The following is a 21,863-nucleotide window of genomic DNA, read 5'->3' as shown; positions in this document are numbered from 1 at the left end:
TTTAAGAATAGATTACTAAGTACAGTTTATAAAATTTCTGAGATGTTTCATTTCAACACATTTTTAGTTAATGAAGTTTTTTATATGTGGAAACCCCGGTTCCCCATTCTCTTTGTGTTTTCCCACAGGTTTTAGGGAAATCTAAAGGATGAAAGAGAGAAGGGAGGGAACAAATACTTAGCATTTATCATGTGTCAGACACTTACCCGTAATGGACCAAACTGGTCCATCCTGAACTGCCTGTTTCCTGTGAGGGACATAATTAGAGAAAGCTCTGGACTGGGAAGAAGGTGAAATCAAGACTCATCCTGGAGCTTCCACTTTTTATGACCAATAAGACCTTCCAGCAAAGTAAGTCACAGCCTATCCGAATCATCAGGAAGGATGCGGCAAACTCTCAAACCTTACTCACTTGGATATGTATAAATGCAATAGGAAACTTAACAGGTAAATATAAATTAACAATTCAGCGTTCATTTTTTGGTCAAATCTAATTTCATTTCACAAATAATTTTTTTTCATTAAAGCTTCTTTTCTGTAAAAAAACAAAAAACAAAAATAAACTAAACCAATGATCCTATTTTGTGTAGCCCTAGTTTTCAAAGAGCTTTGTCATGTGTAGCTTCTTAATTCCCATAAACTCGCATTTGAATTTTCATGTGACTTATTTTCATTTCTTAGAAGAGGAATTCCAAGGTTTTATTTCTATTCTACAGAAATGTAAAAAACTTGATTTCATAGAATCCACCAGTGAATACAGCTCCTGAAAGGGGAGGTGGTCTACCAAAAATTTTTACCTAGACTGAATTCTTTTCTCCATGGAGGATAATCTAAATTTATTTTTGTTCTTAAGGGGATGAGGATGTTGACCTTGTACTTGTCCAGCAGGATGGCCTTTGGGGTAACCACTTGGATAGACCTAGCCCTGGTGCACAGCATCAAATTGAGAGCCCCTAAATCACGGGGTTTAGAAAGTAGGATGTGTCTGACTCTCTAACCTACTTTCTCTCCCCTTTGCTAGCAGGCTAGTTATGTAACACATTGGCCATCAAAGGTGCCAATGCAGACTCAGATTCTTGTCCTGTGTTCTGGGGACCATAGCACTATCTCGCAGGTAAAGATAAAACAGCCTGAGCCGCTGGTTTTTAATTCCTTAGTCCCTTAAAGTTTGTGTCAGAGAGTTGGCCCTTTTTAAGAGAGCTGGGGACAAACTGCTAGATTTGGTACATGATGAGAGTTTTTGTGCTCTGAGGTTGTCCCCAGAGCACAGATTACTGAGGAGTGATGATGTCTCTGATACAGGACATGCATGTAGGTGGCTGTAATGGGTTGGGCACTTGTCTGGTGTTTTTACAGACCATGGAACTGGCTGGTAGCAGAGACTGAGAGCCTGGATGCAAACTCCAGGTGAACGATGGAAGAGAGCCCGCGGAACACTGCTGATGTCCCGAGGGTTGTACTTCCATTTCATTTCTCAAAAATCAAAAGTTCGACCCATAGCACTTGTCTCTGTTATTCTGATTATAAATGTAATACCTAATTTCATTGATTATAAGACACACCATTATTTAATGTACTAGTAAGGAAGAAGGAACTACTGTTAATTAAACTGACATAATTCTTGATTACTTACTATACTACTGAAGATTTCCTTTTTTAGAGTTATTTTTACATATCTCAATCATTTGCATAAAATAGAAGGAAAATGTAAATGAAGCTGGTTGTGATAGTTCAAAATTATATTTAGAGCTTGATTCTTCTAAATCTCCTTTTCTGCCTAGTTGTCCATATCCATTCTCCCCTGCACAACATCACCTCTGCCTGTAAGAGCATTGATGCTGCAGTGTGTTTTGAGTTCTGTTTTCTTCTGTACTCTCTCCCAAGCTATAGACATTCATTCTGCAAGTTTGATGGTATTTTTTCATAATTTCAAAAGCAGGTTTTAATGTAAGGCTTTCAGATAAATCACAGGGTTCTTATGCTTCCCTCAGTGGACCGTAAGTCGTTTGTTGACTGAAACCTGAAGGGGCTTATAATTGTCTAGTTACGCCACCAACTGTAATAACCCAGTCAGTGACCGCCCCATTGCAACTGCTGCCTGGCCGATAGCAAGTTTAATGTGCTGTCAGCTATTACATACATTTGGTTTTGTAATACTTAAAGTGAGAATAAATACTGGTCTTTGAATCAACACTCAGTATAGTATGTGCTCATTGGAGAACATTTGGAAAATACTGATAGGAGAAAAAAAACCCAAACAACCCCAAGATATTATTTTCTGTTTTGTTTTATCCTTTTTAATGGCATTAGTCTTTGAAAAATACCTAACACTTTATTGTACCTATATAGCTATATACCATAATTTTGTTTGGGTACATTTTAATTGTTTCCATGTTTTTCTCATTCATTAGAAAATAACTGGAAAATGAGTGTTTTTGTACAAATCTCTGATTATTTTAGTAGGATGTGTCTAGGCAAGGGATTAATGGTGAGAGGAAATGAACTTCTCAGAAGCCCGTGGTACCTCTGGCTGATTTGGTTTTCAGGACCGCTTTGGTGGCCGCCTGTGTCCGCGGTGCATGAGCACGCTCGCTCGCATGGCTCTCACTGGTGGAGGGTGTTCACGGATTGGAATCTTTGCCAGTTTTATAGGTTAAAATGTGTTTGTTTTTAATTCACATTTCTTTGAGATTGATATACCTCTTATCTTTAAATATTTGTATTTTTTCATCATTGGTTGTCTTTTTATGTCCTTACATTTTTTTTCTGTTGGGAATGTATGAGGCTCTTCAGTCTGGTTCTTCCCTTTTCCTAGTGCTGCCCCCTAGTTTTTGTTGAAGTTGTGAATAGTGAAACTGCTTTGTGTTAGATGGGAAGAAATGCGTCCTGAATTGTTAAAATTTTGTGTTTTGTGCCCAGGGCCTGCTAATATTTAAGGCATTTATCTTATAGAGAAGGCAGAATAGGAGCATAGAACCAACTGCAACGAGTCATCTGGTTTTCCACAGTCCTGGAGAGGGTCCTACCTCTGTGCACAGTCAGAAAGTCCCGGTGCTTCCTGCTGCCTGGCTGTCCTGGGAGCCTGACTCCTGGCGAGCTCCTGACAGTTGGCAGGGTGGTTCCAGAGAGTTCCATGGCTCCTTAATGGCTATATTTTTAAGTGTATAATTTTTATCCATGGCTTATATTCTTTTATTATTATGGTTAGGGATTCTTTCAAACTAAGATAAAGTAATAAAATAAAAGGTTTTAGATCTAGAAAGATCTTAGAAATTGAGCTGCATCTTCCTTTTTTGAGGAGTATTTGGAAAAGCAGCATTGAGCCACTGCCCAAGGTCATAGAGCTGACGTAAAGATGGGATCAAAGTCTAGTTTTTAATTCCAGACCACTTCAGTTGCTACTCTGTGGCTGGCTTCCTCATCTGTATCTCAGGCACTGAGTAAGTACAAAGGGAAACATTTCCTTGAAATAGAAGACAGTAGATTTCCTTTATATTTATAATTTTTCTCTCCAGGGATATTTATTTTGATTTTTTTCACTAGAAGTGGCTTCTTTTTTCCTTCACTAGAAGAATTATTTTTGAAATTGTTACCAGCTTTTAATCTAGACTCAGTCTCTTTGAGTAATATCTCTATTTCTTTTTGTGTATCTTGAAGTCCATTTTTGTTTGTTGTCCTTGAGACTATTATAAATCAATCCTACTTTCTTTTTTGTAAAGCCACTCAAACACCATACATGTAATAGTTAAATTAAAAAGAGTTATACAGTGGTATTAGAAGTAAAGACACCATCCCCATTTGTTCTCTGCTTCCCTTTTCACTCCCCAAAGGCAATTAATGTTAATGGTTTTTTATTAGATCTTTCAGAGTGGAACAAAAGTAGGTTTACAGTTGTACCTACTTTTTAATACTATATTTAATAAATAATACAAGAATAGCTCTGACTAGTGTGGCTTAGTTGGTTGGGCCTTGTCCTGAAAACCGAAAGTTTGCTGGCTTAATTCCCAGTCAGAGCACATGTGTAGGTTTTATGTTTGGTTCCCAGTCAGGGCACATATGGAAGGCAGCCAGTTGACGTCTCACTCTCTCTCTTTCTCCCTTCCCCTCTTTCTAAAATCAAAAATAAAAATAAATTTTAAAAAGGTAGATATAGCTCCAGCCAAGATGGAGGCATAGATAGAAACCCTTTGCTTCCTTGTACAACCAAAAGGAGGATAACAACCAATCTAAAAACAATAAACAACCAGAAGTGCCAGAAAATCAACAACCAAGGAGTTAAAGAAACAGTCAACCAGACAGGTAAGATGGGTGGACCATGCAGACAGGACTTGCTGAATGGGAAGCTGAGACTCAGAGTTGACTGTGGACCATAGTGGTTGCCTCGGTGGGAGAAACTTCCAGTCTCACATGAAAGTTCTTTTGGAAAGTGGGGCTGCAGCTGAGCAGGCGAGCTGCACTGTTCCCTCTCTGGCCCCTCCTCCACAGGCAGTGCCACAACGCAGCAAAGAGGGTTGCCCTGCCCTGGTGAATACCTAAGACCCCACCCCCCTACAACTTAACAGGTATGCTGAGACAAAGAAATATGGCACAAATGGAAAGGACAGAGCAAAACTCCAGAAAAAGAGTTGAGCGATAAGGAGGAGATAGCCAACCTATGTGATGGAGGGTTCAAAACCCTGGTATCCAAATGCTCACAGAACTGATTGAGCTTGGTTGCAAAATGAAAGAACAAATGAAGGCTACCCAAAGTGAAATAAAGCAAAATATTCAGGGAACCAACAGTGACAGGAAGGAAACCAGGACTCAAATCAATGATTTGGAGCAAAAGGAAGAAATAAACATCCAATCAGAACAGAATGAAGAAATAAGAATTCAAAAAAATGAACAAGGCTTAGGAACTTCTGGGACAACTTTAAACATTCCCATATCTGAATTATAGGGGTGCCAGAAGGAGAAGAACAAGAGCAAGAAATTGAAAAAGTCACTTGAACAAATAATGAAGGAAAACTTCCCCAATTTGGCAAAAGAAATAGACTTCCAGGAAGTCCAGAGAGTCCCAAAGTTGGACCCAAGGAAGCACACACCAAGGCATAATATCATCATTAAGTTACCCAAGATTAAAGATAAAGAGAGAATCTTAAAAGCAACAAGAGGAAAGGAGAGAGTTACCTACAAAGGAGTTCCCATCAGACTGTCAGCTGATTTCTCAAAAGAAACTTTGCAGGCAAGAAGGAACTAAAAAGAAGTATTCAAAGTCATGAAAGGCAAGGACCTACATTAAAGCATACTCTATCCAGCAAAGCTATCCTTTAGAATGGAAGGGCAAATAAAGTGCTTCCCAGAAGCAGTCAAGTTAAAGGAGTTCATCATCACCAAGCCTTTATTATATGAAATGTTAAAGGGACTTATCTAAGAAATTGAAGAAGATCAAAAACTATGAATAGTAAAATGACAACAAACTTACAACTGTGAATAGCTAAACTGAAAACAACAAAAACTAAGCAAACAACTAGAACAGGAACAGAATCAGAGAAATAGACATCACATGGAGGGTTTTCAGTAGGGAGGGGGAGGGGAGAAATGGGGGAAAGGTGCAGGGAATAAGCGTAATTGGTAGGCAGAAAATAAACAGGGAGAGGTTAAGAATGGTATAGGAGACAATTCAAAGAACTTATATGTACAACCCATGGACTTGAACTAGGGGGAATGCTGGAGGGTTGGGGGGTACACGATGGAGGGTGGGTTAAGGGGGAGAAATTGGGAAAACTATAATAACATAATCAATAAAATATAACTTATAATAAAAATACAAGAATAAACTGGTGTACTCACAACTCTAAACCTACTTATGGAACACAGTTTATTCTTATGTTGTTTATTATTTGAAAGTGGATACAACTGTAAACCTACTTTTGCACACATGAATATACATACATGTTTAGATCCTTAACCCACCCAGACCTTATACTGTGTTTTAGTTTGTAAATTGCTTTGTTGACTGAATGTATTTTAAGACTTTTTTGCATATTAGCACATACTAATATATAGTTTTTAAAAAAGTTGCTCAGTATTATATTTGACAAATATTTTATAACTTATTTTATTCCCTGTTGATGATTGATTATATCTTTTTTGTCATTATAATAAATCTAGAGTGAATCTCCTTGTATATAACTACCTTTGCTCTCATGAGAATAATTGTAAGAAAAATGGTCGGTTAACAAGTTTGTTTATAATTTTCTTAGATTTTGTAAGATTGCCTTCCAAAAAGGTAGCATTAAATTTATAATTACACCTTCTGTATATGAAAATGCTTGTTTATGCACGTTTGCCATGGTGATAATCAAACTATTTCATGTTTACCAGTATCATAGGGAAAAATTGTATCTCATTGTTTCAATTATGCAACTCTGTAGAATGAATTTGAACATTTTTATATGTTTACTGGTCATTTGAAACTGGATTGCCTGGATTTATAGCCTGGCCCCACAGCTTACCAGCTGTGTCAGCTTGAGCAGCAATTCCTTAGGTTTCTGTGCCTCGTGGGTCACTTCTGAGGCTCAGAGTGAGTTAATATTTATCGAGTGCTGAAATCCATGCTTGGCAGCTAGTGTGTAATGTATCAGTATTTGTCAAAAATAAAGATTTGAATTTCTTTCTCTCCCTGCCTGTTCACTTAACCTATTTTTCTGTTGGGTTCAGTAGCTGTTTTAATTTTTTTGGTAAGGTTAACTAACCATTGATCGTTTACTAGCTAGAGTTCCAAGCAAGTCAGGCATGTCATGTTTAATTTTGAGTTATAAAACAAAAAAAAATCATCGAAGTCTTCATTTTGATAGGATTAAGTGAAGGATTTTGTTTTAATTCTGCAAGTTCAATGTTGAAAACTGACTGAGAGGGTACAAATCATCATTTCAGGGAGGTCAGCTTTCTGTCCCTGCTTTGTGTGAGAGTTTTGATGCTGCTAATCTGATTAAACCTCTTACGGCTCTTTGTCCTCAGCTCTAAGATTCTGAAGATTAGAAATCCTGGCGTTTTTCTCCCTCCATCCATGAAATTGTTACCGTGGTTATTGGACTCCCCATATAGTACTTTAGATCCCTTCTGATTTGTGGAAGCAGCATCTTAAACATGAATAAGCACTCTGCTGGTTTGGCTTCAGAAAACTTAGCAAGGATTCCAGTTTGAATGTACCTACCAATTCTCTTTGAACAAGTTGCCTCATTTTTCTGAACCTCCCTTTTCTTGCCTGTAAAATGAAGGTAATAGTCTCTGTCATGTCAATTAGTAATCATGCAGGCTCAAATGAAATGAAGTTTTTTTTCTTATTAAGCGTAATAAAGATGATGTGGGGAATTTGTTTTGCTTTTACCACATGGTATCTTTGGTTTGGGAATTAATCAAGGAAATAAAATATAGAAATATTGAAATTTTTAAGGAATTTTTGATAGTCAAAAACTACATTCACCAGGAAGTGACTCCCTGGGGAGAAAATACAGCAGTACTAGTAAAAAGTTGTCCTTTGAGTGTTCACTGTGTATCAGAGATTGTGTTAAATACTTATCAACAGTTACCTCACATAATCAATAGCTTGTTAGTAGAGGTTAAAGAACTGACTGAAGATTACAGTTACCAAGCGGCAGAGTTAGGATTTGAATCCAGTTTGACTCTGGGTCTCCAAAGCCTGTGTGCAGGGCAGTATAACAGCCAGGTTGCATCAAAGTGCACAACCTCACTGTTTCCATTTTTGCATCTATAAAATGGGGATATTAACAGTGTCTACTTTCTAAGATTGTTGGTTGTCCTGAGTATTCAGTGAATTAGACTATTTAGAATAGTGCCTGGATTATAGTGAATGTTTTATGTTTGCTGTTATAATTTATGGTACTTTCTGTACGATTTTGGCTCTTTTGCTTTTGCACCCCTTGACCCTCCTTTTCAGGCTTTAGTCAGTGGTGGCATCTTAGATGCATGTTTGTCTTGTTCGTTTCCTTGTCTGTGCAGGCCGTTCCCTCTGGGGCAGATGGAGGAAAGGCTGCGGGGATAGCCTGGTCTTAGTGGAGTGCTGTGGGACAACAGCCTGGGGCCTGTGTTTGCTGGGCGAAGGGGTGGGGGCAGGAATGTGAGACCTGCCTGCAAGGATCCCTTACCAGAGCTCTGCAGAGAGGTGTGGGTGCACTCACAGGTTCTGTGCCTCTGTGATTTGGTATTCTGGCTTTGCAAAAGTGGCTCTAGTGAAGTTATCTAGTGATTCCCAAACTCGGCTGCTTCACTGGAGCCACTTGGGAATCCAATTCCCATCAGACCTCCTAAATCACTCACCAGCAGTGGGGCCCAAGATTCTGTATTTTTTAAAAATGGTTTTGAATGGGTGCCCAGGTTTGGGAGCCACTGGTGTGCCATTTGCTCCTATATGTGTGCAGGACCAGCTCCAGCCAGCCACAGCCAAGGGATGTATGTGTATGTGACTTTGAAACCTCTCAGGAGAAGAGCTCCCCTGTTATCTAGTAAACTCTGTGCTTGGCAGCTTTGTAAAGATGAATTGAATATAGACGTACAATCAGATGAGCAAAAGGATTCCGTTACAGATACAACAAGGGGCAGGATTTGATCAAAGTAGTTTGTCAGTCTGTTTTCTTTGGTTCTTGTGTTTATGCCAGTTCCTCATCAATGTTTACTTCTTCTCACACTTTCAAGTTAGATACACAAAAAACTAATAGCTATTGAATATAATTTCAATGTTTACAAGCAACTGTACAGAAAACGTTAGGGTCAATTTTCCCAGAGTGAAACACAGAGAATGAATGAAGTGAGTAACTCGCATTCGTTCTGTGTTTGAGAATTCATGATTAGAGTGGAATGTTAATATGGTTGGCTGTGGTGAGACAATATTGACATTGTTGCTAAGATATTTTACCAGACATGTCATTGAGGTTGCTGTTTCAACAACTGAGCAAGGATTTATTTATTTGTTTTTTGGTGGTGATGATGGAGGAAGACTATAGCAAATAAAATGACAGAGGCAGAAAATGTAAAGTCATCTCATTCTCTCCCCACTCCCTGCCTCCACAATACAGGCCTGAAAAGGATCTTGTTAAATAGTCACATGTACACAATTGATTTAGTCTGCTTCTTTCTGGAATATGCACTGAACTGGGTGTATTGCATTTTTAATGTGTGTTTGTGGGGAAGAAACTTTAAATGCTGCCTAGAAACTTTGAGTCATTTTTTTCCCCCAGTGGTTACAGATCCCATTTTCCTTGTAAGGAGTTGAAATAAGATAAGTGGTAGAGCAGCTCCCTTTTATTCTCTCCTCCTCTTGTAATGAGGCCTGTTGGCAGCCAGCTCTGCTGACAGGACTGCCAGAGTCTGGATCTGCGTAGCTAGTGAGGGGGTGGTGTACCAGTTAGGGTATTGTTCTAAAAGCCTTTTCCCTCCACTTATTTTTCCACCCCCAAAATGTCAGCGTGTCCAATATGACAGAATGTTCCTGATGATAATCATTCAGAGAAAACATGACTTGCTAAATTATCTGTGGATGATAGTCAGAATTTCTCCAGCATCAAACAGTACTCCATGCTTGGTATGCACCTTGGCTAGGGGAGTCACACGGTACATCCAGTGTGATTCTGTAATGAGAATTCTGACTGTGGGCTCAGACAGCCTAGGTTCAAATCCAGATTTTTCTCTGATAGGCAGTGGGAGTCTATACAACTCAGCCTCTTTCAGCCATCTGTAACAAGGGAGCATTGACAGCATTTACTTGAAGTGGAGTACGATATAGAAATATACTAATGTATATCAAGTGCTCAGCAAGGTGCCTGGCACACAAAGTAAGGTCTTAATATCTGCTGGTGTAATCATCTTCATTGTTAGGGCAAATACATCTAATGAGCATTATGTATATAGTTAAAAGGGAACTCGGTATAAACCCTATGTGTCACTTGGGTGCTCACTTCATGTGAAGTTCAGGATAAGTGTTCTCAGCAGTCACGGCGGGGCTAGGTGTGTACCTGAGAAGGACAAGGGCCTTAGGAGCTGGTGAGCAGGGGTGTAGTGCCCAGGACTGCCTCACTGCCCATTCCAGGGTGCCATCTCACCAGAGGCGAGATAAGCAGCGTGGTGATTTCTTATCATTCCTCATGCCACCCCCCTCACCCCCCCTCCCAAGAAAGCTATGTGGAAAAAGTCGAGTTTCCTGTGTTATAAATTAGAAGGGTGCACTCAGGTGGCAGTATTGGGGAAAGTTTACAGCTAGGGGAAGGATTAACTGGTTGGAGACTGGAAGTTAAAAGTAGAGAAGTCAGTGTAGATAGAGCCAGGGCAGCGAGGTTCCTTTTATAAATTACTTTCAAGTACATCGAGGAAGGAACTGGATTTTGGACCACATGCTGGCTGTAGGAGAAAGCCCATCCAGGACTGCACTGGGCGAACGACCAATGAGAAAGACCATCCGACATCAGTGAGACCTGGGAGAGAGAGATGACTGTGGACAGTTTGTGCAAGATGGACAGGGGCAAGTCTGAGCCAGGTGGATTGATTAAAACCAGTAGATGTAGCCAGAGGTGCCTGGGTATGAAAAAGGGAGCCCTTCTTTCTGGGGAAAGGACTCAGAGAGCAGGAACTTGACAGGTGTTGTGTGGGGCGGGGGTGGCTGCTGGCTGGGAAACCCCTGGAAATAAAAGGAGATGGGTACAAATTTATGTTTCAAATAAATGTTTAATGGAAAATAGATGTTTTATAAAACATTCTCATTATAAAAATGTCAGAACATTTAAATGTCAACTTAAAATGTAAAAGAAAGGGAGAAAAACCATTGCTACTTCCACTGTCTTCGGAATCACCACCACCTACATTTCATCAAAATTACTTTTCGCTTTTTGTGGTGCATGTTATTTTTACATTGTAATTGTAAGGCCTGTACAAAACTGTATACACTGGCTTAAAGGTTTATTCCATATGTTTTAAAAAATTTTGGCCGTATGGTAAACTCAGATTTTTCTTTTTGGTAATTTTGTTTCCTTGGCATTGAGAACAGTCACTGTGGTGTGTTCTCTGCTTGTTTGGAGGGAAGCGGGGATGAAGAGAGCTTTCCTTGCTCTGTGTCACAATCAAGTAAAAAATGTTAGCCGTTGTTAACAAGTTCTGCCACAGGGCGCTATTGTTTTAGGAGATCACCAGATAGAAAGTAAGAGATTCTTTCTGCCCTGGGAGTTGAAGGGTATTGTTTGGAAAAACACATGTCCTGCATGAGAAGGGACTGGAAGCAGAAGGAGGGCAGTTGACTATAGCACTTGAAGGCTAGGCCTGGGTTATAGTTTGTTGCTTTTTTAAAAATCATAATGTCCCCATTGTTGAGGAAATAAATTGGATTCTTAAGTAACATTTTTCACAAGAAGGATTAAGTAGGGTGTGTGTTTTCTGAGTCATTGAGTGTTTGACAGTGTTTTCTGGCCAATGTGGCAGTCAGTAGGAAACTCGGTTCGGTTTTACACCATTTGATCATGCTGCCTGCTCCCTCAGGTTTCATAGATGTTGTTTTTTGACTTCTGGCTTTCGGTGTTGGAGAAGGTAAGCGTTGGGGGTGGAACTGTGACCCTCAAAAGGATAACGTTGAGGTCCCAACCCTTAGTACCTATGGAAGCAGCCTTATTTGGAAATAGGGTCTTTGTAGATGTGGATGAGCTCCTACTGGATTAGGGTGGCCCTAGTCCACAATGACTGGTGTCCTTGGAAAAGAAGAGACACACACAGAAGAATTCCCTGTGATGATGGAGGCAGAGATAGGGGTGAAAGTCAAGGATCACCAGAAACAAAGATAAGGACATGGACCAGGTTCTCCCCCAGAGCCTGTAGAGAGGGCGTGAACTCTACGTAACAACTTGATTTTGGACTTTCAGCTTTCAGAAATGTGAGAATCCATTTCTGCTGTCAAGACACCCAGGTTTTGGTGCTTTGTTACAGCAGTGCAGGGAACTAATACAAGAAGTCCGAGGGCAGCTAGTTGGGTTCCAGGTTCTGGTTCCTATGGAAGTCTCTTTGATTTTGTATCCCATTCATTTTTTTTAAACCATGTAGTTACCTGGATGTTTATGATAATATTTTTTCATAAACTATCAAAAGTTTTGCCAGGATGAGTCTAGGTGTGGGTCTCCCTTCAGGGAAACAGCCTAAAGCATGGTGGATCCTTTTAAATCTGCAAAACTAAATTCAAAACAGATTGTTTTTCTTTCTTTTGAGTTTTTTTCTCAGAAACACCTTTTGTTTTCCATTATTATCATCTTTTCTCACATCAGGAAAATGCTTGACCCTTTCTCTGTATCCTGGGTAGCCCCCTCAAGCTTGTCTGTCTCCAAGTGGACATTCTGGGGTGTTTATTCTGCTCTCTATGCATGAAATGTGGGCCATAATTTAGCTATTGCCGTTCTTTCCTCCCCTTTAATCTTAGTCTACCCTCTAAATGAAGAAATCAGAAAGGAAACACCATATGAAAGGATCGGGGCCATGTTTCCTATATTCTGTTGAGGGTGCTGAGCAGTTTACTGAATTTTTTTCCTCAATCTTTGAATTTTCAAGAAGCTACTCCTATTTCTTTTATTAATAAGCTAGGTTTTCTCAGTCTCCCAGCATTTATTGTTTTGGGTGTTTTTTTTTAGTGGGGGGTGGGTTTCCTCCAGAGAGAAAAGTTCCCATAGATCACAGTTTGTGTGGACTAGAGCTTCATTTCGCCCCCTTGCCAAGTTGGGCTATAGCAGGTGGCCCATTTAGACTTCAGATCTTCACATCTCCACATGGCTCAATCCCAGGGAATATAAATTTAAAATATTTAGAGGAAATGTGTGCACATAGAAAAGATGTAAACCCTATGAAAGTGCACACCTTCATTCATACGCCCAGCCAGCCAGCTCCAGTTCCCAGAGGCAGCCGCTGCTGCTGGCCCTGCATGTCCTTCTGGAGACCCTCCGTGCATGCGCAAGTGTGAATGCTTGCATATGCTTACGTATGAATGATGTGTGTGCACTCGTGTGTGCACATGACAGATACAGTTTGAGTAATGGAAACTCAGGCTCCTTTTTTCATCTCTCTCACCTCTTTGTCTTCCAATAGGAATACAATCTTTTTGACCGCCTTCTCCACTCCATGATTCTCAATCCCTGCTGCCCACGAGTCTCACCTGGTGAGCTTTGACAACCAGCACCTGAGCCACTTACCCCAGACTTGTTAGGATGGCCTTCCTGGGAGGGGCTCAGGCTTCCTTCTGCAGGGACTGGGAACTCATCCTGTGCAGTAGCAGCAGGCCTGGCAGAACCTCAGAATCTGAGTGGGACGGCCTGACAGGTCCCGGGTGTGGAGTGTGCCTGATGAGGAAATGTAGAATAATGGATCCCATGCAGATTTAAGATGAACCCTGCCAGCTTGCTTTTGCACACAGCTGCCTCACTGCTTCCTTCGCCTGGGCCAGGCAGAGGGGCAGGAGCCTTCGTTCTTTGTGTGGGGAGTGGCATTCGGTGCACTCACGGGGCATAGGTGGTGGGCCCCCAAGACTGCAGGAGTAGTGAATTTCAGGACAGAGTGAAGTGAGAAGAGCCTATTTAGGGTGCTTGATGACTAAGCCTCTATCTCGGATCCACTTCGCTTGTATGGTAACAGCATACGGTGGGGCTGAGAGGAAATTAATGATCGCTGGGCCTGGACTCCTCCCAGGCGGAGTGTTCCAGGAGTTCTGCGGGGCTAATTAACCAGCCAGCACGGAAAGCAAAAATAGATGAGGGAATGGGTTTCTTCCCACAGTGGCCCAGAACTACGTGTAGACCTACATATACTATTTTTGGTTTTTCCTATTAAATATGCAAAATGACGTAATATCGAAGGCCTATGTCAGTAGCCTTTTCTCAGGGGAGCCTCACCAAGAGCATGGACTCTGGGTTGAAAGTCAACTTGGCCATGTGCCAGTTTCCTCTGGCAAAATTCACTATGCTTCCTGTGCCTCAGTTTCCTTTCTGAAGGAGGGATGCGAGATCAGTGCCTACTTCATGGAGTGGCTGCGAGGGTGTGAGATCATAGATAGGAAGAGCCGGAAACCTGGTCCCAACACACAGTCTATCTAAAACAAACAAGCAAAAAGAAACACACATTTTTTATTTTAAAGTGTACCTCTCTGGGGGCTTGAGAGTGGGAGTTTTTCTGAGTTCACACTTAAAACTCAGTAGCTCTGCATGTTGACATGCCTTCAAGGGAAATCTTTGACAATTAGAGGGGAAAAGTCAGTCTGTTTACTCATCATCTGTTTCAGTATAAAGTACATTTGGTTCTATAACTTGAGTATTAAGAAAAAACTGTGAAGATAGCACTTACTGATTTCTATTTAGAACCCCCGTGGTAGAGTTTTGAAGACAAAAGGCTAACCATGTCCTATTGACGAGGTTTTTCTGCATTCTGGGGGCTCACTGCTTTGTTGCCTCTTAGCAGAATTGTTTGAGAATTAGGACTGTGTGAATAATGTTTTGGAAAATTGCTTTCTCGGGTACATTAACACTTCTTTTTGAAAATGCACATTAACCATCAGTCTGGCTGGATACTTGGGGAGATCCTGTACGATGTAAAATGGTTTAGAGTGCTTCCAGTTTCAGAGAGTGACTTCTGAAGTCGCCAGGAATGATATTGGATCTTGTGGGAGGAAATCTCTTCCAATTTTCTAGGTTTCTGTAAATATATGAGTTATATGGTTATAAAACCTTATGTTGGAAAATATGTTTAAGAAACATTAGCGCACTCCAGGCAGGGATCACATAAAAGATGCCAAAACATTTAATGCCCTAGTTAAGTGTCTCACCCAAGCCCGGTTTTCTGGAACTGGATAAACAGAACATCTTTTCTCTTTCTATTCTGAGCTTTCATTCCCCCCCACCTCCATCTAGCCACTTCAGCGGAACCATAAACGGAGATTTTATTTCCTGCATCTGCAGACCTATTTACCTGAATGTCTGAGCTCGCCTTTGCCTTTCTCAGGCCTACTCTTTCTTGAAATGTGCTTTTACTTTCATCTCCCTGGCTCCATTGCCCTCCTTTTTTTTTTTTCTTTTAAAAAAAGCCTTCTCTAATCCTGCACTCTGTGTACTTTAATCTGTAACACTGGACTTTGCTTGCCATTCTGCATAGCTGCCTTTAAACTTGCGTTATCTTCCAGAGTCGCATTTTCTTTCATTATGCATTTAAATCCCTTTCCACAGTCTGTAGTAGTGAAAAAAATAAAATAACTGTTATCAAAAGCCATTTCTGCCAATTTAAAAGGTTTAATTGGATGACTTTATCCCCTTTGATAATTCCATCATCTTTGCAGACTGTGACTTGGATTTACAGTTCTGTTGTGTGTGTGCATGTGTATGTGTATGTACTTGTATTTATTGCAGACAGGAAGAACCTTATGCCCTGTGCGCTTTCTAGTCTTTTATTTTTGGAACTTGGAGAACTGATGATTTTAAAATGAGAAAAGGGGTGTATAAACAAATGGCAGAGACTATATGTGATCTGTATAGCAGAAATTTGCTGACCCCTTATGGATCAGCATGTTACTTATTTAACTTATTTAAAAGCATGTCTCTTTGGGGGACCTCCTTTTCACCCCCTTCACCAAAGTAAAGTGCTTAATTGTGTAGAATAGTGAGTATGTTAGAGCCTGAGCTGGCCAGTTGGGGAGACTTTAAAGGAAAGTTGTAACCTCCTCATGGTTCACCCCCATGCTCTAGCTTTCTGTCTGGAAAACAGTGCAACTGGACTCGATGCTCTCTGTAATTAAAAGCATGTTGGGCTGGATGTGAGTGGCTATGGTGTGTAAATGTTCTATGGGAAACACCTGCCAGTGGAACTGGAGGAGGCCTGGTAAATCATTCGTGGTTGATACCATGGCTCTCCTACCCTGGAGAGGGCGTATGGTCCTTCCTGGCCTGGGCCTTTCCGCTGCTGCTGCAGCAGGCAGTGTGCTTCCCATCGCTTTATTGAGGTGGGAATAGTACAGATCACAGTTAAGAGAAAAACATCTATTCAGAGCTCAGAGAAATGTGCCAGCTGTGCTGGTCGTGGCCATGAAATGTTTTTAATTCCTCTTAAACCTCTGTAAGCATTTGCTGAGGAATGTTAAATCAACCAGAGAATTTCTGGTGTTATGTTGCCCAGACCAATATTGTATAGCTCTCATGGGGGCCCCTGAGAGATTTTCACTTTCCACCCCTGGCGTCGTCTGCATCCCTGTGATGCTTTTGGACTGACTTTGACCTGAACCTCTTTGCCCTTGTGCAGTTAAAGCACCAGACTCAACAGCTTCTCTCTTTAGCTTCTCAGCCACTGGATCACCCCACGTGCTCTGTGCCATCTGTTCACACATAAAACTTCTCTCCCTTTGTAATAAAAGGAAGCTGGAAGTTGGGGATCTTTCATTGTATCTTCAAAACAAACCAACAGAACAACATGTTTGGCAGTGATATTATAGTGCAGTGTCAAAATAAACTGGGAATAGAAGCCCTTCCTCCCCAAACCCCATCTCCAAGTCCCGGTTTATTGCTGACCACTTAGAAGCAGAGTGCCGGAACGCAGCTTCTCAGAAGGCTAGAGGTCCTTGTGGTTATGGCATGCTTTGGAGATTCACCCCCACCAGACTTGCAGTTAATGAAAATATTTGTTTTGCTTAATGTAAACAAAGTTTATGGGCAGACTTCGTAATTAGGAAACTCTTAATTCTCTTTTTACCCTTGAACCCCTAGTTTCTCCTGTATCACATTAGAGAATACTAAGTAAGAAAATAAACCCTTTCTCAGTAGTGGGTTTTACTTTTTATTTCTGGTATTGTCACAATACATGCAATTTCTTCGTCCCCATCCAAGTTTTGCATCCTCCTAATTTTGCTCTCCCATCCAAGTCAAGGGACTTGAAATCCAGTTGCTATGTTTTTGTATAGATCAGAAATACTCCTGTGTGAGTAGCAAAGACAGTGCCCTCCTTGTCAGAATGCCTGCCCCTGCCTGGCTGGGGCATCGACCACCCCGTCAGTGACTTAGGCAGCACAAGGGCAGCCCCAGGGCAAGGCTGTTCCCTTCAAACCACAAGGAAAACCACTGTCTCCTCTTCAAGGGCCCATCCGCATCCTGTGTGTGTAGCCCCCCCGGGGTTTTGGGCTGCGGCCTTAGTGCTTTCCAAGGCCTTGCCTGTCTCCTAGTGTTTCTTGCTAAACATCCGGGAATGGCCAGGTGCCCTTCCTGCAGACGCAGCACCTGTTTGCATTCCTAAAGTGATACCACTGTGATAGGGACTGGTTGTGGCCGCCAAGTACTGGCCCAGAGAAAACAACTGTCCCTTCTACTTTCACAGGTCTCCTGGATGTAGTGGGCATTTGACCTCAGTGGGGGTAGGCCTTATGGTGCACTCCCAGCTCTGCCTTAAGATCCATTTCATTGCCAGGCAGTTGAAGGAGAGGCAGCTGGGAAACATCATGACCTTCCTCAAGACCTCAGGAGGCAGTTTTTACAAGATTTTAGGCTTGACTGTGGTGGTGTAAGACTGACTTCTGGGTCCCGGGGATTGGAGGTAGTGGTATCTCAGAGTGCAGACTCATGGAGCAGGGTGGAGGGTTGCAGGAGGACCAGTGTGTGGACATGGCTATTCGCATGGACTTAGGAGGTAAGGAGCTCCCGTAACTCCTGCCTGCTTCCTTCCATCAGGGGGAGACTTGTATTTGTCTTGGGTGTTTGCATGAATGTCCTTGTTTTTGAAAACTCCTGGTAATTCTTATTGTTTTCTTCTTCAAATATCAGTCATTTTGGCTTTTAGTGATAAATCTTCAATTTCCAAGTTTATTAAAATCCTTTCAAGCATAGCTGGCCCAGGTGAGACGGACATTACTTTGCCAATGTTGCCAACTTCCCCGTCCTGGCACTGTGGCTTTCTGGTCACAGCACGGGTGGTTTTGACCTGCCTTTGAAAGTTAGGCTTCAGCTTGTTTGCCTCTTTTAAATGCCACCCCCTCCAGGTCTGGTGGGGTGACGCCCTGCTTCGCCACCCCTGCTAAGAGGAGAAAACAAGCACAGGGATGCAGTTTGAACTGGATGGTTTGGGTTGCATCCCCTCTGAACCTGTGCACAAGGACCTGCCGAAAATGAGTCCCTGCCTGGCTAGAGAGCCCTCAGTTCACATCCAGGCCTTGAGTGCTCAGTCTGGAAGGCGTGGTAAGGGTCGCTCAGACAGCATCTGTCAGACCGATTTGCTTGTGGAATATACTGCCTAAGCTTTTCAGTTCTGCTGTATGGTAAAACTTGAAGAGGTTTTTAATAATCAGGGTAATGATTTGCCTCCTCTGCTTGTGCTTCCTCAGTTGCCTCTCAATGCAGGCTGGGGAGGAGGCGGTGGGTCTGAGGGGAACTGTAGGAGGAGGGCCTGTGATCTGACAACTTGAGGATGGAATTGGCTATATATATATTTTTTTCCAGTAAGGCTGGTCCTAGCCTACATATTCTCTTTCATGTATACTCTCTTCACTGTAATGGAACCTTTGTATTTTTGCCTTGGATCTGTTTACTCTAGAATGTTTAATTTCATAATAGTAAGCTTGTTTGTGTGAAGTTCATTTAGGGTCTGAATGCCAAGAAGAACCTGCTTAAGAAGTGAGCCATGGTTCCAGTCTTGTGACTAAGGGTTTGGGCTGGTTGAGTTATAGGAAGGCCCACCTTGTGCCATGGGAAATGTGAAGAGCATCAGATGGGAGGAGCTGTATGGGGCTGGGGAGGAATGCTGAAGGAGACTAGAGCCTACCTTGGTCATTATTATTGGAGAGAAGTGGTGGGAGGCCAGAGAGTTGTGGCATGGATCTTGGTGTTTGAGCCTATTCTACTGGTACCTATAGTGAGGTCAGTAACCCCCTCCTTTACTTTAGGCTAAAACCAAAGCTGCTTGTGAGTCATTCATACCTGATCTTGGTCTAATCTCAGATTAGTGGCTTTCTGGACCCATTGTTGTGAATGAAACCAGACCTGTTGTATGGTGTCAAAAGGGTATGAGGCAGCTTATTGATGCTTGAGTGGTGAAACCTGAATTTTCCCTCACAGGGTCAAAAGTCATGAGAGTGGTAGAGAAAAAAATTATTTAAATTCATCACAAACATGAGATATGTGGGAATTACATTCTAAGAACCTAGGTCTTAGGAATTAAATTTGTTTCTACGTAGAATGGATGATCTAACCTAATGCTTGTTTTCTCCACTCCAGGCAGTGACTTTGGTCCAGACACTTCCCCCCCATCCCTGCCTCCTGGTGCTGGCGGAGACTTTTCTGTGAGCAGTCTTCCGGTAGCAGATGACACCTACAGGGCGAGCTTGGCCAAAGGCGTCTCCATGTCTCTGCCTTCATCACCTCTGCTGCCTCGACAGTCTCACCCAGTGCAGTCAAGGTCAAACAAAAAATCCCCAGGTAAACAAACCGCAAACAGCACTCAGACCTGTGGTCTTGGTTATAATGTAGGAATATGTGGATGGAAATTAAGCAAAACTAAGGCTTATAAGAAATCTGAGAGCATTTTTTTTCTTTGCTATAGTAACTTATGAAAGAAGGAAATCTTTTTAAAAATTATAAATTGATTCATTTCTTTAGTTCAAAATATAAAGTATATTGATTACTCAGGCTAGACTTTTTACAAAGATTCAAGATCTTGTTATCAGTATTAGTATTAACCATCGATTTGGGGGTTTTCTTGCTCATGAATTAGGGAACACTTGAATCCAAACACATTGTGGTATATGTAAAGGATTTGGATTTTGTCAAATGTAATCTGGTAAGTTATTACTACCAAGTGTTCTATACTGATGTGTTTTCCTTGATTACATCATCTAGCATTTGAACAGCTATAAAATTTAATTGTGAAAATTCTGCCTTGTAAAGTGTCGGGGGAAAGGTGCTTATGGATTACTTGTTTAAAATATTTTTCACTTTCTTCCCTCATGCTCACCAACTTTTTATACTTAACATTAGCAGTAAAAAGGCCAACATTACTTAGCTCGGAGAGATTATGAATCAGATGTGAGGAAGGCATTTCCAAAATGCTGACACCGGGAGTCACAGAAGTTCTTTGATCTTTGAGGTTGGCTGACTCTTTGTTTACTGCGGTTAGGACAGTTTGGGGCCTTATTACAGGCCAGTGCAGGTTCCTCTCCAGTACAAGTAAACATGCTTGGAATTAGTCTAAAACTTCTCATCTCTTGAATCACAGTTTCCACACTGCCTTTCTTGCTGGCTCCCCGGTTGGAATAACTCCCTTTCTAGAAATTGTGCACAGCATTTTACTTTTATTAGCCACATCATTTGTCCTTTTTTTCTTGAATAGTGCATTTGTATGCTTCCTAGGTCTAATAGTTTAGGATACGCACTGTGTCTTCTCTAAGTGTACCTCACCTCTATAAAACAGGTAGAGAAATAGGACAATAAAACTAGTGTCTGTTTTTCTGGTTTCCTAAATATTTGTATTTCTTATTGTCATATGCATCATTTCTGAATCATTTAGTGGATGTTTGCAGTTTGTGGGGAAGTAAAATTAGGAGGGCAACTCTTCAAGCTTTGAATGTTAGAAATGGTGCTCTGAATTGGTGAGTGTCCAAAGTATTTTATTGTTCCAGAGATTTCTTATTTTGGACAACATTGTTTACAATTCACTCATTAGCTGGAACTTGGAAACCTTTTTGGTATGAAGTAATTTCCTTTGCCAAGGAATTTGACCTGTTTATCAGTATTTAGGGAAATTCCTGGAATGTCTATTCTTCCTTCTCTTTGCCCTCCCCCTACCAGTGTATCTCTTGTCAGATTTCTTCTCATCTTTGAAATCAGTTTCCACACTGCCTTTTTTGCTGGCTGCCCCGTTGGAATGACTCCCTTTCTAGAAATTGTGCACAACAGCATTTTACTTTTTTTTTTATTAACCACATCATTTGTTCTTTTTTCTTGAATAGTGCATTTGTGTGCTTCCTAGGTCTGATAGTTCAGGATATAGGTGCTGTGTCTTCTCTAAGTGTACCTCATCTCTATAAAACAGGTAGAGAGAATTCCGAACCCACCTGGACTCGTGGGGGACTTCAGTCAAGGTTAATGCCCGGCACAGGGAATTGACTGTGAGCAGTTTTCTCTTCTGTGGCCTGTCCTCCCACAGGTGACTTGTGCCTGAGTCTTAGCACAAGCATACACCCGAGAGACTAGGGAATACTGCATTTCAGGTATAATTTCATTATTAGGGACAAAGTCAGTGTTAGTTTTAGTAAGACTTTAATAATCTTTTTTAAAACTTGAGTTTAGAGACAGGAGGTTGAGGACGGGGGAGAGAGAGGGAGAGAGAAACATTGATTTGTTCTACCTTATGCATTCATTGGCTGATTCTTACATGTACCCTGACTGGGGAATTGAGCCCGCCACCTTGACATTATTGGGATGATGCCCTGACCAGCTGAGCTCTACCTGGCCAGGGCCCTGCTGAGTGTTTTGAGAGGGCAAATATATTAGTTTTTTTTTCAGCTTTATTGAGATAGAGTTGACACGTATACACAATTTTATGTATGCATGTGTTGGAAAGTGATTAGAGTAAGGTTAGTTAGTATATCCATTACCTCACATAGTTACAATTCATATATTTGTTCACTCAGTGGCATGTTTGGGGGATGTTAGCTCAGCGCTGAGTGGCGTGACAAGCCTGGGAAGTGCGGCTGTCCTGGAGGGTCTCAGAAGCTACAGTATCCCTGTGGGGCAGTCCTGGACAGGCCTTGTTCCTGTGTCCTGACCAAATTACCTGTCTTTGGTTATGAGAATATGCCCTACAGTTTGTCTTTCTTGTAGGAACAAAAT

The 21,863-nt window shown here is 41.5% G+C and overlaps 1 protein-coding gene across 7 annotated transcripts in view; it reads left to right on the top strand.

Moving 5' to 3' along the window:
* TANC1 (tetratricopeptide repeat, ankyrin repeat and coiled-coil containing 1) overlaps nucleotides 1–21,863 on the top strand; it is a 221,118-nt gene that overhangs the window by 80,676 nt on the left and 118,579 nt on the right. For all 7 annotated transcript variants that reach the window (XM_036023439.1, XM_028508691.2, XM_036023438.1 and 4 more), the window contains one exon: nucleotides 19,251–19,451. In XM_036023439.1, coding sequence (XP_035879332.1) covers nucleotides 19,251–19,451 — 201 coding nt within the window. The remainder of the gene's footprint in view (nucleotides 1–19,250; nucleotides 19,452–21,863) is intronic.

The sequence above is a fragment of the Phyllostomus discolor genome, chromosome 4 (assembly GCF_004126475.2).
Source record: "Phyllostomus discolor isolate MPI-MPIP mPhyDis1 chromosome 4, mPhyDis1.pri.v3, whole genome shotgun sequence".
Classification (NCBI taxonomy): Eukaryota; Metazoa; Chordata; class Mammalia; order Chiroptera; family Phyllostomidae; genus Phyllostomus; species Phyllostomus discolor.
Note: the sequence above shows the minus strand (reverse complement) of the source record. Positions and strands in the feature narration are given on the sequence as shown.